The 16,016-nt window shown below is 39.2% G+C and overlaps 1 protein-coding gene across 16 annotated transcripts in view; it reads right to left on the bottom strand.

Moving 5' to 3' along the window:
* Positions 1-16,016, bottom strand: part of TMEM114 (transmembrane protein 114) — a 73,745-nt gene that overhangs the window by 56,072 nt on the left and 1,657 nt on the right. For 8 of the 16 annotated variants that reach the window (XR_010391655.1, XR_010391654.1, XR_010391656.1 and 5 more), the window contains exons 3-4: positions 6,209-6,346; positions 2,483-2,722 (exon numbers count right to left, since the gene is read on the bottom strand). Coding sequence is in view for 8 of the 16 variants with exons in the window: in XM_064520423.1 (XP_064376493.1) it covers positions 2,490-2,722; positions 6,209-6,346 (371 nt within the window). In the remaining 8 variants the exon portion in view is untranslated. Of the gene's footprint in view, positions 1-66; positions 2,723-6,208; positions 6,347-16,016 lie in introns of those variants that run through there. The other 8 variants (XR_010391659.1, XM_064520425.1, XM_064520426.1 and 5 more) reach the window with 6 other exon arrangements.

The raw sequence follows: 16,016 nt of genomic DNA, 5'->3' as shown, positions 1-16,016 counted from the left end.
CTGCAGAAAAAGTTAAAGAAAAATAGGTGTTTTAGATCTTCCATACTTTTGTAAATAATTCCCAGCTCTGAGATATCATTTTATTTAATTTTTCACCATTCAAAACCACTGTAAAAGAATATCTGTAATAAACATTAAAAAACTAAAATGGTACCTTACTATAACAGCTTACAGTAATGTCTGAGTAATATCATACAACTGGTTTGATAATGTTAATTAGCTTCACCAGCAACTAAAATGCAGAATTTACATTTTACATAAGACATGTAAAATAATTCACTTAAGCACACGGAATTTTGGCTACAAAGGATTTTTTCTTGCTTTCCTTATAGAGCTGATTTGGTATGCTTTAACTTGTAAAACAACCCAACTGCACAGTCCCAACGTAAGGCAACATGGAAAATATGTGAAAATTAATGTGACAGCTACTAAAAAGTACAAATTGTACTGGCTGTTCACAGAGCTTATACTGCTCAGTCACCTAACTTGAGAATTTCAAACTTCATCCTCATGACAAGAAAGTTCCCCAACTAAGGCCTTAGACTGGGATTGAGAAACTGGTTCCTTATGACCTTGGGAGGTTCAATCCTTTTCTGCCTCAGGTCTCCATCCACAGCATGGTAGTAATAATGATTCCTTATGCAAAGGAAAACAAAAGTCTTTACAAAGACTGCAAGCTCTTGGAAGCGCTCTCTCACCATTTTTTCTAAAACACTTGGTGCAGTGGGACTAAGATCAGAGCTGAGCTCGGCAGATACTTTCTTACGAGTAAACATGCAATTTTTAGCACAAGAAACAATGATAAAATTATTTTGCTATTTAACAGAGGCAGGTAAAATATGCCTTTTGAACTACTGGAGGAAACACATTTCTACTACAGTAGAAATAGTGAGGGACTTGCCCAATGGCACAGTGTGCCTTGCTGACACAGCTTAAAACAGAATTTGGGCTCCTGAATCACAGTCTTGAACTGGAATATGCAGAAGCCTTCCAGAAATACATGATTTAGCAGAAATGTAGTGGAGCTATTAACTCATTCAGGTCATCCCAGGCCACAGCAGTTGGGAGAAAATGTCTTCATTAACATCAGTGGGACGTGAAGTAAACTATCTTAAACGCTATTAGCCAGAGAAAAAATTAATTAAAAAAAATTTCTTCACACTTAAGAGGAAATTCAGGTATCCTTTATGTCCAGTTTTACTCAGCTGTTTTTAGCACAAGTTAAACATATTCCAGCACAGCGCATGTTACTGATTTCATGATAAGGAAGCACCATCAAAATTGCTAAGTAAAAACTGGAAAATCTATCACATAGGTTTTCTGCATGACATAATGGAAAAATCAGCTAGTAGTATGTTGAAACAGGTAAGTATGAGTTTCTATGTACCCTGAACATCTGACAGGTTGGGACTGGCTGCAGTAGTTAGCTAAAACATCTGAAAAGCAGCTGTAGCCTTCTCTTGAAGTAGACTCACCATCACCCTGCACTTCAGAAGAACTTCACCATAGTCACTACTGTCTGCAGGATAACTAATATCAAGTCATTCACAGCATCTAGACTTTATATCCCTTCGTTTTATCATAGCACCAAAACTCATTTTAGAAACTGACTCATTTCTTTGTTGTCACAAAAAAGAGTGTGACTGTGGTGGAGGAGAAAGGAGGACCTCTTTGGAGAGACATGAGAGAAAAGAGAGATCCTGCAATTAAGGAAAGTGAGTAACACCAGAGTAAAAATTAATATTCACCTCACTAGATTTCCAAGTCATGCCCTAGTGCTGGAGATCCTGGCTAGAGTTCTCCTTCAAATATTCTGAAGTATTTCCTATTCTGTATCTTTACCTGCAAGCTTATTTTGTACAACAAAACTGCATTAAGGTGTGAATTATTAATTGAGGATATTTACTGCCAAACCCTCTCCTTGGGTTCCAGTGTATATATATTATATACTTCTGCGGGACTCCAAAGACAGCAGGAAGGTCACATGGTCTACCACAAAGTTAACAATTTCAGAGCATCTCTGATGGACAGAGGCTATCGAACATGACTGTGATCCTAGGCATACTTACTAGGAGACTCAGAAAAGAAACTAAAGGCTAACTGGAGTGTGCAGACTGGCCTGCAAGGTACTCTGAAGCACTTTGCTGGGACAGTAGAAAGGAGAATAGAGAGCAAGAAACCTGTCTTGTTCTAAGCAATGAATGGAGATGTCTCATGAGTTGTCAGCTGAAATTATTTGGGAAACACTAACAGTACAATGTACTTTCTTCTGAAGTCACAAACGGTTCCTTATTGAGACCATTTGAAATGTTTTACAGCTTTCTCAGAGTCTTTGTGTTTTGTAGCTACATGTGAGAAGAGTTTATGGCAGCTGGCAAGACTCTCTCAGTCACAGCCTAATCACTTTATTATTCCTAGTGACCAGACAGACCAAGTAATCCACGTTTCTAGGCTCTGTAGAATTCTGTTGTTGCACTGATACCTGTTGTTCACAATGCCTGTTCATGTCGCTGTTTCAGGCCCACAACTCTTGCTGCCAGGAGAAATACAGCCCCTGTGAGCACTTCTGCAACAAAGGAGATCCACACTAGTGCCAAAGACCAGCCAAACCTGATGTCGATTTCTACCAAGAGATCCTTACTCCTCAGGAGGCAAACCGCTTCTTTGAAGGCAGCAGCTGAATATGCAATATAGACGCTGATCCCAGTAAGTGTAACAAGAGCTGGGAAAGAAAAACATATTCAGCTAGTTAGGATCCCCTGCAGAAATTAAAACTACTTAGTCTGACACCTCTTAGAGTTCCTTTGCCATTCCTTTGTATCTACCCAGGCAGGATTCCTGATTAGTCTCTGCTTACCTTTCAAATCTAGTGAGGCTGTTTTTCTGGGAAGGTAAGTGGAAAGGAAGTAAAGGGAGAGCTAGTTCTGTCCATTTGATTTAATGTGTTCTAACTGTGAAATACTAACTCAAAATGTGTAACAGTAGGCCTATAAATCTAGTCATGTCTTTTACAGATATCTAATGCATGTACATATCTGTTTTCAATACTGTATTACAATGCATCCTAATTTCTCACTGCTGTGCACCATGTACAGTTGTCTACTTTTACGTGAGAAATCCCATGGAGAAAAACATTCTTCCACCTCAGGTTGGTGACTTGAACTTAGGCTGGTTTCCAATTTTGGGCATCCTAAGTTCTGAGTGTTCAGTGTAAACATGTTGGTCCTTACTGTGAGGTGCCACCAAGCGTTGTGAGGTCCTGGCTGTTCAGCATTTGTGAATAATTGATCCAAAGACATCCTTGGAGCAGATTAGAAATAAATTACTGAAGGCACTCAAACAAAAAGCCAGTTGTTTTCGGAATGAAAGGACTGTACAGAAGCCGGCAAACATAGGGAATGGCACATTTAAGAAAGGTAGATGCTAGATCTTGAGCCTGACATCTATGGCAGTCGAAGAATACGGAGTAACTCACACCTCTGATGGATCGTGGGCAGGAAAGAGGAGATAGCAAGGCCCTGAATTAGAGGACTGTGGCCCAGGGAAAGTAGGAGATACTGGAACACTTTTAAGACAAGATAGTGCCTTATCTGATGAGACTCTGATCTGGCTTTATGTTAAATCAAAGTGTAGGTCAAGGTGAATATGTGTTTTTGGCAGGAAGACAAATTTAAGTAGAGGGAAGAGAAGAGTATTGGATCATCCAAGAGTCAAAATCCATATTCATGTTCCCAATTTTAACCATGCTATTACGCCTATGTCTTATTCTAGGCCTCTGCAAGGGGCCAACATCACTCCTGTATACTTTTTGCCAGCAGAAATGGAAATGACTGTTTTGTTGAAGTTTTCAACAAGGTTTGCTGGGTTCTGTGATCTTTCTCAAATGTGGCTGCATTTAGGACATGGGGAAGTAGGATGTCCTGGGATGTGGAACATATCCATTCCGGTATTTTCCAAAAAAAACCCCAAATTCAGTTTCTAGAATTGCACCATAAGATATTTTTCTGCTGGGACAGCATTATCTGATCAATAACAAACTTCATGAACTGGAAAATCCTACAGAACTCTGTTTATCTGTTACACGGATCAAGCCTCAGTGCAGCTGAAACAGCCAGGCCATACTGCTTGAACAGGAGGACGATCTGGTCTCACATCAAAGGCCACCCTCCAGCCTGTCCATGCTGTCCTGGGAAACAGTACTAGTTGCATCTTCAGAACAAATTCTAACACCACTCCTAATACTGTCTCTGTGTTTCTCTTCCCTCTTTGCAAACCCAAAGGTCTTAGAAAGGCATGGTACACCACACCTCAGTGGGATAATCATGCTCTGAACTTCACAGCTTTTCATCTTTCACTTACTATTTACATCAGTTTCCAAATGGCCTAAATACACCTTTTTAGTGAATATAGCTTTTTGATGTACTAAGGAAACAGAACTTATATTTCTCACAAGGAAAAAACATAATGGGGGGTGGTTAGTCTTTGTAAAAGCACTGCAGACTGCAAAGGTCAGACAAGACTTTGAGAGAGCTGCACATTTGCTTCCAGCAATCTCTTGTCATTCTCTTCTTAGAAGCAGGACTGTATGATCAGGTGATAAGGACCAATACTGAGGGTCCATTTTCTGTTGGAGAAAATTTCTATTTCAAGTTGCATTGTGAAACAGTACTGAAAGTTTATTTGGGGAAGAAAATGCAGACAGATTTAAGTCCAGTTATCCTATCTTGATGGAACGTTTTTATTTTTAATTCATAAATAGCTTTCTAAAACACAGAGTTTTTAGTTACAGCAAAAATAATAACAAAAAACCCCAAATTTAAAAGAGTTTCACTTGCTTCAAAATGAAATGTTACACTTCAACTAAAATAATTCTTTGGGGTTTTCTTTTGTGAGCATTTCAAAACATTAAATTTAATTTTACTAATCTGAATAGGAACAATAAAAATAACAGCAAAACGGAAAATCCATCCCCATCAAAAGGCTGGTTATGAAAAGGTTGGTAACAGTGTCACTATCAAATGAAGGCAGAAGGGTCAGGGATTGGCAGGTAACAGGTAGCTGAGGTAGCAACACATAGGTGGATTTCAGTGGATTTTGGGTGGAGAGCAGTAACTGCACTCATCTTCCATGTGAACAGTGCTGCTATTCTTAGTCCAGCTAATGACAGAAAAAGAGGAAGAGTTTTATGCCTAGGGTGACTTTATACAGCAGTGCTTTCAGGATCCTTGTCACACTATTATGGGCTGAGGCAGACTCCTGTCACACCCTCAGTTGGAGCTAGGATTAGGACTCAGTTCTGTTGCGGGTATGAGCAAAGCCCTGTCTCATGAGGATTACAGAAGAACTCTCACGTTATTTTAGAGCAAAGATAACCTATATTAAATGTATAAAAGTTCATCATATTTGTCAAAGAACATCCTGTGCAACTGGCATTTGCGAAAAATCAGAAAACTCTTCCTATAACTTACTCCCAAAATCAACCTTCTGATTACAGTATAAACCTCTTTAATCAGTGTTACACTTGAACATAGTGGTCAAGTAATTTTCAACTTCTTCCCTGTACAGTGTTTGGCCTTCTTACAAATCACTGAAGTCCTAGAAGCCGCTGCTGTGACCTGAAGCTGTCTGTGGTAGGCTGTGCTGGGGTGGTGCAATGAGCTGAAGGCCTTTGTGATCCCACAGAGTTTGGGGACAACACTCTAGTTCAAGCCTAACAATAAAGCTAACCTGAGAATCCCTAACAAGATCCTTTTCAGGAACTCAATGAAAATGCCTTTGAAAAAATTTCATGTATTTTAGCAGTTATAAGATCAGTGCAAGGCTATTGAACCCTAGGCTTTACTACTTCCAAAAGTACTTCATCATTACTTCAGATTTAAAACTCTGTCTGTGAAGAGTTGGGCATTGTTCTGAGGAAGTATTTAAACCTTTGTGTTAATGGATAAAACAAACACATTGTGTTCAAGGTGTGACTAACTCCACAAAGGCATATGGCTGTGTCTGATCATTTGCCTTTCTTGGCTGTGAAGTGGCAGCTTTCTGCTCCAGAAACCCATCAGGAGCTGAGTTAGGCACCAAGTGAACGAATACTGGCATTATTCTGAGAGCAGACTCTTGCTTAGCTCTTTTCCCTAGCAGGCAAAGTAATGTTTCCCAGATGTAATCTCTTAACATCTAAAATGATTAAGCTAGGAGTTTGATATAGTACCTCCAAAAAGAAAAAGCAGCCCCGTCATTAGAAGCAGTGGGTAGGCCCTGGCAAGAATACTGATGAATCCAGTCATTCCTCCAAAAATCATCAATATCAGGCTGAGGGGCATCAGGATGACAAATGTCCCGTGCATGTCTGAAGAAAAATGAAGAATGTTAATATTTTATTATGGTGTCACTGGATGTATCACTATTGAATGCAAAGCCCCTAATCGGGATCACAGTCTTCTTCTGCCAGGTGCTGCACAAGCAAGGAGTGGGACAATCTCTGGGGTTTTCAGTTTAAATAGGCAGGACAAATAATGTATGGAAAGAAAGGTATCATACAAAGTGAGCCTCTCACAGGATCACAGTGTTTCAAATAGAGACCACAAAGATAAAGGATAAGTCTACATGGACATGTTTAAGCAATTAAATTGTTCTCAAATATTAAGCCTAACTAGATAACAGGTGGTGCATTGCATATCAGGTAGCCACTGGCAACCTTAATCAAAAGTAACCCTGGTTATCTGAATAATACGTATCACAGTGAGTGGCACTGTTCTGTTTGGGAGGTGATATCCAGCAGATGCTTTGGTTAAACCATTTCTTTTCTCTCATGTGTTCTCTGATGAATTGAGCTAGCAAATTGCTGACCTCTTCCTTTGTCGCTGCTGAACAATAGGTTAACATTAGGAGAAAATTTTCCCAGCCAGCTCTGACTCTCTTTGTCTGTCATTGTTCTGTATAGCAGTTTCACTAAGTACATTAACTTATCCTAGCTGCTTCCTCCCATGCTGAGTGTTTAACATTTGTCTTTAGTGATCTCTATAACATTTTAATAGCTGTGCAAACAGTGGGTTGCTATGTATTTTTTCTATCACGCTGTTATTTCCATCATAAACTATCTTTGTCTTACTGCTATCCACAATGATTTCCTAGAATAATAAGAAAAAAATATATAGTAATTCCAGCTTCCAGTATCCACTTATTTCATACCAGAATCAAGAGCAGGGTTACTGAGAAAGGAAAATTTAAATTCCATTTTCTGAGGAGTTCTGGGCTCCAACCTCTCATTCAATTTCTCAGAGGAACAGCAATACTACATCAGCTAGTCCCCAAGGAAAAGGAGTAATTTATGAGATCAGAGTTTGTGTATGATCAGATGATCAATTTTTTTAAATCACTGTAACTCCTCACTAAAGTGGACGTACATCACCTTCCACTGGCTAAGGATCTAGCTTATCCTCTTCAATATCATGACAAAGATATTACAGAATTGTAGATGAGCTTGGGCTGCCTCTGTGCTTTGCTCTTTTGGATAAATTAGTTTAGTTTACTCTATTTCTTTGGAGCTGTGATTTGTTAAGTACTGCTCTGCAACACCAGCTTGACTTTGTTAATTAGGTAAGGATTGATTATTACCTTGTTAATAAAGGTAAGGATTATTCCCCTGTTACTTTCCATACAAAGAAGAAGAATCTGCAAATTGATCTTCAGTTTTCCTCTTTCTTGGAGAAAGCAGTTAATGCAAGAAAGTAACTTACTTCTTCCTCATATTCCTCACAGGTACTACTGTAAATCCACTGAAGTGAGTTGAAGAGGGTTGGTGTAAATTAAAAGGGAATCTGCTCTAAGGCTAATAAAAAAAAATGCAATGTATCTTGGTTCAGTTCTAAACAATGACGCAATTAGAGTCATCTTGGCAGCCCTGCAGGGCCTTGTAGTGTGTCAATGCTTACATATGTATTTCTTAATGATGGAGGAATCCTTTCCAATATTCCCAGTGAGCTAACAAAACCTGTAAAAAACTATATTCTCACAGCAAATGAGTCTCTCATACTTCCCTGTCAGTGCCTGCTGACGCACAGAAAGCAGGAGTGCAGCATTCTGCAGTAGAGGGAGCACTTTCTTTCCTTGCTTCTAAGTCTGAGGATACTCTCTGAGTTTTCCTTCAGCATAATTGGCCATGGCTCCTGTTGTTGGCTAAGAAACTCAGCCTGCTAGGAGTTCTCAGACACTAACAGTCAAACCAAGCTTCAGCTTACTATGTATAAACCAGTATGTCACAACTGTTTGCAAATCTTAGTTGAATACCAAAAGCAGAAATAGTCATGGAACTTAGTTCTGGAGTTTAGTTAGAATGGGTTGTCAGGGATATGATGTGGCATGATGTGACAGAACAGAGATTTGGCACACAATTTAGTACCCATATTCTTCAGAGGTGACAAGAACAGGCTGCTCTTCAGCCCCATTTGTGCTTCCTAATAGTATTAGGCCTGATTTTGAACCCTGACCATTTTGATATCCTCTTAGATTTGGTCTTACATGTAGGAAGTGAACAGACCTTTTGGGAATAAAGTCCAATACAATTGACATTAAAAGAGTAAGAATGCAAGAATGGTGCACATCTGTCCTCAGACCTGACTTTTCTGGGAGGCAGCCATACAAATGAGCTCATGATTGAGTCTGTGCTTTGTGATTTCCTAGATGTCCCTCACTAGTCAGGCAAATTTGCTCCTAACAAACTGTACCTCAGGAGAGGAGCGCTAACAGTTGCTGCTTCTTTGAATTTCCTTTTTGTGACCTGACCTCAGCTAATGCTCCTAGGACTGTTACCTTAGCTAGGAGAAGTGTGGGTAAAGAAGATGAGGCTCTGCACGTAACCTTTTCTTTCGTACCAAGAGGAACACAAATCCCTACCAGATTATTCTCGTTTCCAGGTGGGTTAGCAGAGTGACAGAGGCCTTAGCAGTTCCAGTGGACAGTGTCATAGATTACATCAATCTATGTCACATCTGTGACAGTTGCATGCAATATCAGAATGATTCTGATTTTTGTTCCCTCTCCACTGAAAATAAATTTCAGGGATATCTCAGGTAAAACCCACAAATGCCATTGTGACAGATTTTCCTACATACAGCTGAAATCATATTTCTGCTGAGTCACCCGCAGCTCTTTTGACATGAAATAGTTAATTGTACTGTACTTGGTTAAACAGCACTTTTATCACTTTCACTGTTCTAGTTCAATACATAACACCTATTTGTGCCTCTTCTATGCAATCTGCAACTGCCTGGGAAACTTATTCTAAAATGATGCCATGGAAACCACTCAAGAATCTGAATTCATGCCATCTGGCATATGATATTATGCCATTACAGTCCTTGATTAGAAGGCCAGAATTAGTTTATGGAAGGACATGACTTAAAATATCTTTACTGTACTTCTGTCTTCAATAATCATCTGTGAGAGAAATCCAAACATAAATTTTGCTGTCAAACGTTTTTGCTTCTTTTTAGGCTGGGTTGAAGTATATATTTATGTATATCATACAACCGTCTTCATTCTGATGACATGAATCTAGTATTGAAAAACACCAAGCATTTTGCACAAGGAAAGGTATATGCACTTTCCCATAAAACAGAATTCTGGTTTCTCACATCTATTTCTGAGTAACACCTGACTTTGCTGTCAGTCTAGTCCGAAAAAGCTAATAATTTAACTTTGAAAATACTGAAACAAGCTGACAAACATTTAAAAAATGCTCCATTTTTTTGTAGCAAAGAATACTTTGCATGATTTGAGTTCATGAAGTTTTGCATCAGCTAGCTAAGGCTGTTTTACTAGAGCTCTAACCAGCTGTCTGTAGGAATGACATCTGCAGTTTGTGTTTAGATCTCTTGTGAATCTGGTAGGTATTTCTACATCACCATCCAAGACAGTACTTGATGAGAAGTGAGAAGTAGCTTGTAACAGAAAATTGTGGAATGAACTAGAAAATCAGATGCTATCAAAACTAATCAACTGCAGATCTAGCAGTCTTGTTAATCTCCTGTTAAGAACACACCATAGCTTCATTGTTTTAAACTAACTTCAGATTTGCTTGCACACCTTATTACAGGAAATAGTCTCTGGAAATCTGTAATAGTCACCTCATCAGAAGTACTCCAAATGGAAGCAGCTCAGAAGAGCTTAATTAAGGACCTTTCACAGCTGTAACTAAATAGCCAACAAGCTGCACAAATTGCTACACAAATGCCTGTAGCTCAAACAGACTGCAAGCAGTAGGTAAAAGCTAGTGGGGCTGCCCTGGAAAGGCAGGAAACAACTCAGAGAAACTGTGACCAATGGTTGTCTGTGAGAACTGTTGTCTGTGGCTAAATGCAAGGCTTCTGAGCTAGAAACCAGGGACACAAATGCCTGGATTGCCTCCCATTCAGCAGAGAAATGATGATAGTGGAGGAGAGCTCACAGGATTGCGGTGCCCCCAGATACTTAGCTGAGTTCTGGACTTTGGGTTACATTTTCGTTTTTCTACTCTTCTCCAGTCACAAGTGTCTGAGCTAAACTGAAAGCCAAATTGCAGAAAGTAAAAATATAATGATGATAGAACAGGTGGACACTGATAGTAACCTCTGATACTGGGTGGAGTGATCAATGTCAGCAATGCAATAAGGATCCTGTTCTATTGCTATTATACTGTTCTCAAATGAGAACATTCATCAGAAGTTGTCAGTCATTAGGGCTCAGCTGCAGTGACGCTACAATTATCTCAGATTTCTGTATGTATGTCCTACAGTATCTTCTGTAAGCACTGCGGTAGATGCTCACTGAAACCTCTCTGAAGCACCACTCCACTGCTGCTCAGAAAGAAATCAGATCTGTTTGTGTGCATACTTACCATGTGAATTAAGCTAGAATTTTTATGTATAACGTTTGGGGCACATTTCACTTGGCCTCTGAACTGGCTTTTGCCAGGTCTTCCAGTCCTAGCTGCTCACTTCTGACAACTTCAAACCAAAAGGAGAAATTGTGAGGAACTGTAAATCCCTCAGGTCAAAAGTAATGGCAGTCTGAGAACAAGGCATGCTGGGACAGGGGCAGGAGTATAAACTTATCACTCACTGAAAATGAGGCAAGCCTGTACAAAGCGGGGAGAGGAGTTAAAACAGTTGGCTTGTGATTGTTACCGGGTCCACATCCTGTGAGGAAAACCAGTGGCGTTAAACTAATTTTGTTGAGGAGGAAACTGAGGCAGCTGTTGCATTATAATACCTGAGGTATTGGTAATTGTTGCTACTGCAAAGATTAATTGTTTCCCTGCAGAAAGCGCTAACCTTCCTGCAGCATTACGGTTCCAAGTATATTGATGTTGAAAAAAGAATACTGTGGAGAGGATAATTTAAGCAATCGTGCCTGGTCAGTGGCACACAGTCTTGGTTTCCTAAAAGAAAAAACAATTTCTTCCAGTCCTTTGTAAGTGGAAACCACAGCCATTAACTGACTGTCACTGGGTGGCTCAGGAATAAATGAGAGCGCTAAGAAGTGATGCGTATCAGGAAATCAACCACTGGCCATGATGTTCATGTCAATAATAATAAAAAAAAAAATCAGGATTTTCAGGGATTTAATCATGCCTTGTAGGTATCTAATGCAGCTTGTTTTTTTTTTGTATCGGGGGCAAACCGATTAAGGCAGCCATTAAGAAATAACAGTATTTCCTTTCATGTTATTCTTTTTAGCACTGGCCCCAGTTCTGCAGTATAGATGGGCTCCCAGACTAGTTTGGGGTACAAAGATAAGATCCAAAAGAAATGATCTGTGTGGTAATTTTGCATCTGTTTGCATCTTTCGACCAAAATGGCCTCTTGCATTTTGGTCAAATAACACATTACAAACGTTCCTTTGATATGACAAGAGGAAAGAAAAGAGCTTCGTGGCCATTTGGTTTTAAGCAACAACTGCGGGGGGAAGAGGGGAAGCTACAAAAAATGTCTCTGAAGCTTAACAAATTCCAGGATGCTTTGCAAAAAACAACCTTAGACACAGCAAAGAATGTAGATGGAAATGAATTTTTATGTGATCAGGCAGGGGTCACGCTCCAGCCATAACTGAGAGACATAGGATGTAGATGTCCTCATGTCTTGAGGTCCCAAAGTCAAGTTCATAGAAGTCTTTGTGAAAGGGAACATTAGTATCCAGCTGAGGCATTACGTTTTCTCTTCCGACAACTAGTCTGTCCTGCAAGAAGTGAGTGCTTGAACCAAGTCCAGAGTACAAATTGATTCAGATTAGAAACATTTACAAAATTGTCCATTTTGTGGCGTATTACACTGGTGGTCTTCAGCTAAATCCATACAAGTATTCCTTCCATGCACAGACTTCCTTTTCTCTGTATCTGATCCTCGGCGTTTTAGATTTGATTTTTAATGTTACATTTCTTGTCCTGGAAAATGGCAAAGCTGCTCAGAACTCCTAACGCCATTTCCTTTGAAGTCACTGTGACATCCTTCTATTTCCATTTAGCGAGAGCTGGAATGTGCTCATCATGAAAACAGTTCCTCTTGCCTCCCTCAGCTGGCACAGGAGAACACATGGTAAGACAAGATTTATTCTGTGTCTTTGCTGACAGATTTCAGTTTTAAAGGTGACTTTTAATGGATTATCTTTAACCCTAATGGTCACCAAAATACCCTAATCATTGCCTGAATTCTGAAAATTGGCACTTTCATTTTAATCCTGTCCATTTTGCAGTAGCGTAAGTAGAAGCAATAGCCAGAGGCTGTGTGTTAGCGTATTTGATCAGATGACTCTGCTGAATCTATTTTGACTAGATGACCCAGCATGGTAGCAGAAGTTGCACTGCCTGTGGAGAAATTAAGGCTATTTGGAGGAAAAAGTCTATGGCAGATGTGCAAAAGAAAATGGGGACATCTTGCCTGCTTACACCTGTGCCACTGTCTGCTGTTATGTATCTGAACTGTCTCTGCTGTTCCAGAAGGTAACAGAAGTAGGTTTGACTTTTTTCAGGTTTGGCTGAGTGGTTTCCCTCTAACATCTGTGGCTAGGTAAGTCAGTTATCTGGGTTAAAACATCATTTGGAGAGGGAAAGTAGCAGATAGGTTCAAGCTGTTTTGCTAAACACAAGAATATTTCAGATCTTTCAGATCTGAAAAGCAAAGAAAAACCTGCTGCTGTTGGTAAAACACATTTGTAAAGAAGTGCCCAGAAACACAACTGGCTTTTCAGTTTCTGCATGAAACTGACAGGCTTCCATTATGCCAAATTAACAGAACAGATGCAGAAAAGGGAAATAACGGTCATTTTATGTCATTAGCAGGATTTCCATTAAGAAATGCCTCTTTTCATGATAGTTCATAAAATCTTACACATTTTTCCCTGGCCCATTTACATCTCCAGTAAACAGTATTTTTTTAAAATGCAGAAAAACGAGTGGTAGTAGTCTACTGGCATCTTTCTTCAGAGAGTGGTTGATATTTTAAAAAAATATATAATCACACCATAATGTATTCTGTAGTGTGATACATCGTATGTAGTTTGATACATCATGTAGTGTGAACATCCTATGTTCAGCTAAAGAGAGTGAAGGGAAAAAAAATGGAAGCCTAATATACAGGAGAAGGCATGCTTGTTTCCAGTGCATTTGAGAAATTGCTCAAGAGTGTTCTAGTGATTTGAAAATACATCATACTATCAAGGTTAACAAGGCTTAGCTCAATTGCCTGAGTAATGCCGCTGCTGGCACAGAACTTTAACTTGTACATCCAACTTCTCCAGTTTGTCCGGAGCTCTATTTGAAGTACACAATAAGCCTAAAAGGAAACTGCTGGGGATGAATAGGAGAGCGATTGGAAATGTGGAAGGATGGAATGTGAAGACTTTTCATTCTCTAATGAAGGGTTTGTCTTCTGGCAGTGACCAGCACTTCTGTTTCCACTTAGACCCAGCTCTTTGCACTCAGGTACAGATTTTCTCCTGTCTTTTTGGCACTTTTGTCTAGCTAAGACATGACAAGAAGAGTACTGGAACACTGAAGAATGAGTGATGGGATTCCTGATGTGTGACTTAAGTGCCTGCACTAGGATACAGCCCTTCTAAACTTTCATATTAGGAATAATGGACAAGAAACACACTTGGTGTTGCCAGAACTCCTGAAATTCAGTCTGCCAATGAAACAGTGAGAAATACAGACATACAAGGAGACAGAATGAGATTAATTCCATGTGAATGTGCCTCACACACACATGCGCATGTACATGCACACGCGCATGAAATACACTTCTTTGAAGTAACTTTGGTTAAAGCTGTTCGATTGGTTTGCTTGCCCCAGATGGCTACATGTGAAGAAATGATTGTAATTAAACTGGAATTCAGGATCCCAGAACTGTCCTCTAAAATTCTAGTTAAAATGTGTGGTAGATGAAAGGCTAAATTTGCCCTGATCTGTGCAAATATGATCCAGTGATTACAGTCAGAAACTACTTAAGAAAGAAGTATAAGGCTGAAGCAGATGTTAGTATCTCTGTACTTGACAAATCCAGATGACACTTAGAAGTCATCTGTACTTCCTAGAAGTAAGGAGTACCGACATTTTCTATGTTCAGCTGCTATTGCTGTGGGTCTGCACCCTCACCGAACCGAAACTGCACATCTAAAAAAAACCCCAAAGTTCAGTCTGTGGGGCATTTTAACCAAACATAATAGATTCTTTTAATGAAACTGTCTGTGGCCTTTTATCTTGTTATTTTGGGGCAGGTCACCCCTGCTTCTAATACAATATGCAAGTGTTATTGCAGGCCTGAAGTCTTTGCCCAGGAGCTTAGAAGTAGTACTTGATGTAGAAAGAGACACAAGTTTCTCTGAGGCTTCAAAGAGTCTGTAAACATAGTTATGAATCCAGTTTTTATTCATAGTCACTATTTCCTTACTATTTCATGACAACTGAAGAGCTGTCTTTTGTTTCCAAGCCAGCACCATTTTAATAACAGAAAGAGCCCTGTATAGTCTCTGGCTCTGTTTTGGCAGAATCCAGCATTAGCTGAAGAGCTGTAATCTAAAATCTCCTTCCCTGAGAAAAATTACAGATGTAGCTTTTGCAAATGTGAACACAGCTTTTCAAATGCTAATACTTTCGTCCCAAAATTTAGACTATCCCTAACATAATAGTTGATACTCATATCTTACATCTTGTTAGATTCAATGAAATGTTAACTGTGAACTCCCAAAAGATTAAGCGATCAGCAAATAATCATTTTGACTTATCCTCACTATTTCCAACAACATCAAATAGCAACAACTCTCTGTCTTAGGCAAGAAAGTTTAAAGAAATTGCACCTTTAAATTTGAAAGCACAGAGAGAGAATGTGCCATCAGTCTTGAGTCTGTCAATATGTTTGTACTGCTGTTTCAGTTGCTTGCTAAGACCTTATTCCTACTAACACTTTCCAGTTCCTGTTGCAACAAAACTATATTAGCATCAGTATCCCAAGGCTTATTTTGCCATGTTTGCTGCATTTTTAGATATATCTTGAGATGTTGCTCCAAAGGCCTAAAGAAATACTGAAGGCTCCCTTGGGAAACAGCTGTATTTGAGGGGAAGAATAGCATTTTAAGGCACATGACAAAAGCTTATGTTCTGCCTGCAAGGGGAAAACAACTAGAATCAGAGAGGAAAGGTAAATAAAAAAAGAAGCTCAAATACAAGTTCTTGTATGAGTAAAGTATGAAATGAAGGAGCTAAATCATCTCTTATTAGAAGTGTAATAATATTTGAAAATGTTTGGTTTAGACTTTCTGAAAAGATTCTGACATATCCACAAGTGAATCTAAAGAAAAAGAAGCGAATACTAATCTATGCAGTTAGATACTTTAAATAACCTTTTTGAACTTGATGTTCTTCAAAGACTTTGAAATTTTTTAATTCCTTATTTATTTTCTTAATTTCCTGAATACGTAGGACTTTTTCAGGGCAGGGAATCCCACTGAAAGGGTAGATAAATACATGCCTAGCTACCTTACATATG

Source organism: Dromaius novaehollandiae, chromosome 14 (assembly GCF_036370855.1).
Source record: "Dromaius novaehollandiae isolate bDroNov1 chromosome 14, bDroNov1.hap1, whole genome shotgun sequence".
In the NCBI taxonomy this organism is placed as follows: Eukaryota; Metazoa; Chordata; class Aves; order Casuariiformes; family Dromaiidae; genus Dromaius; species Dromaius novaehollandiae.
The sequence above is the reverse complement of the archived record's forward strand: the minus strand, read 5'-3'. Positions and strand labels throughout refer to the sequence as shown.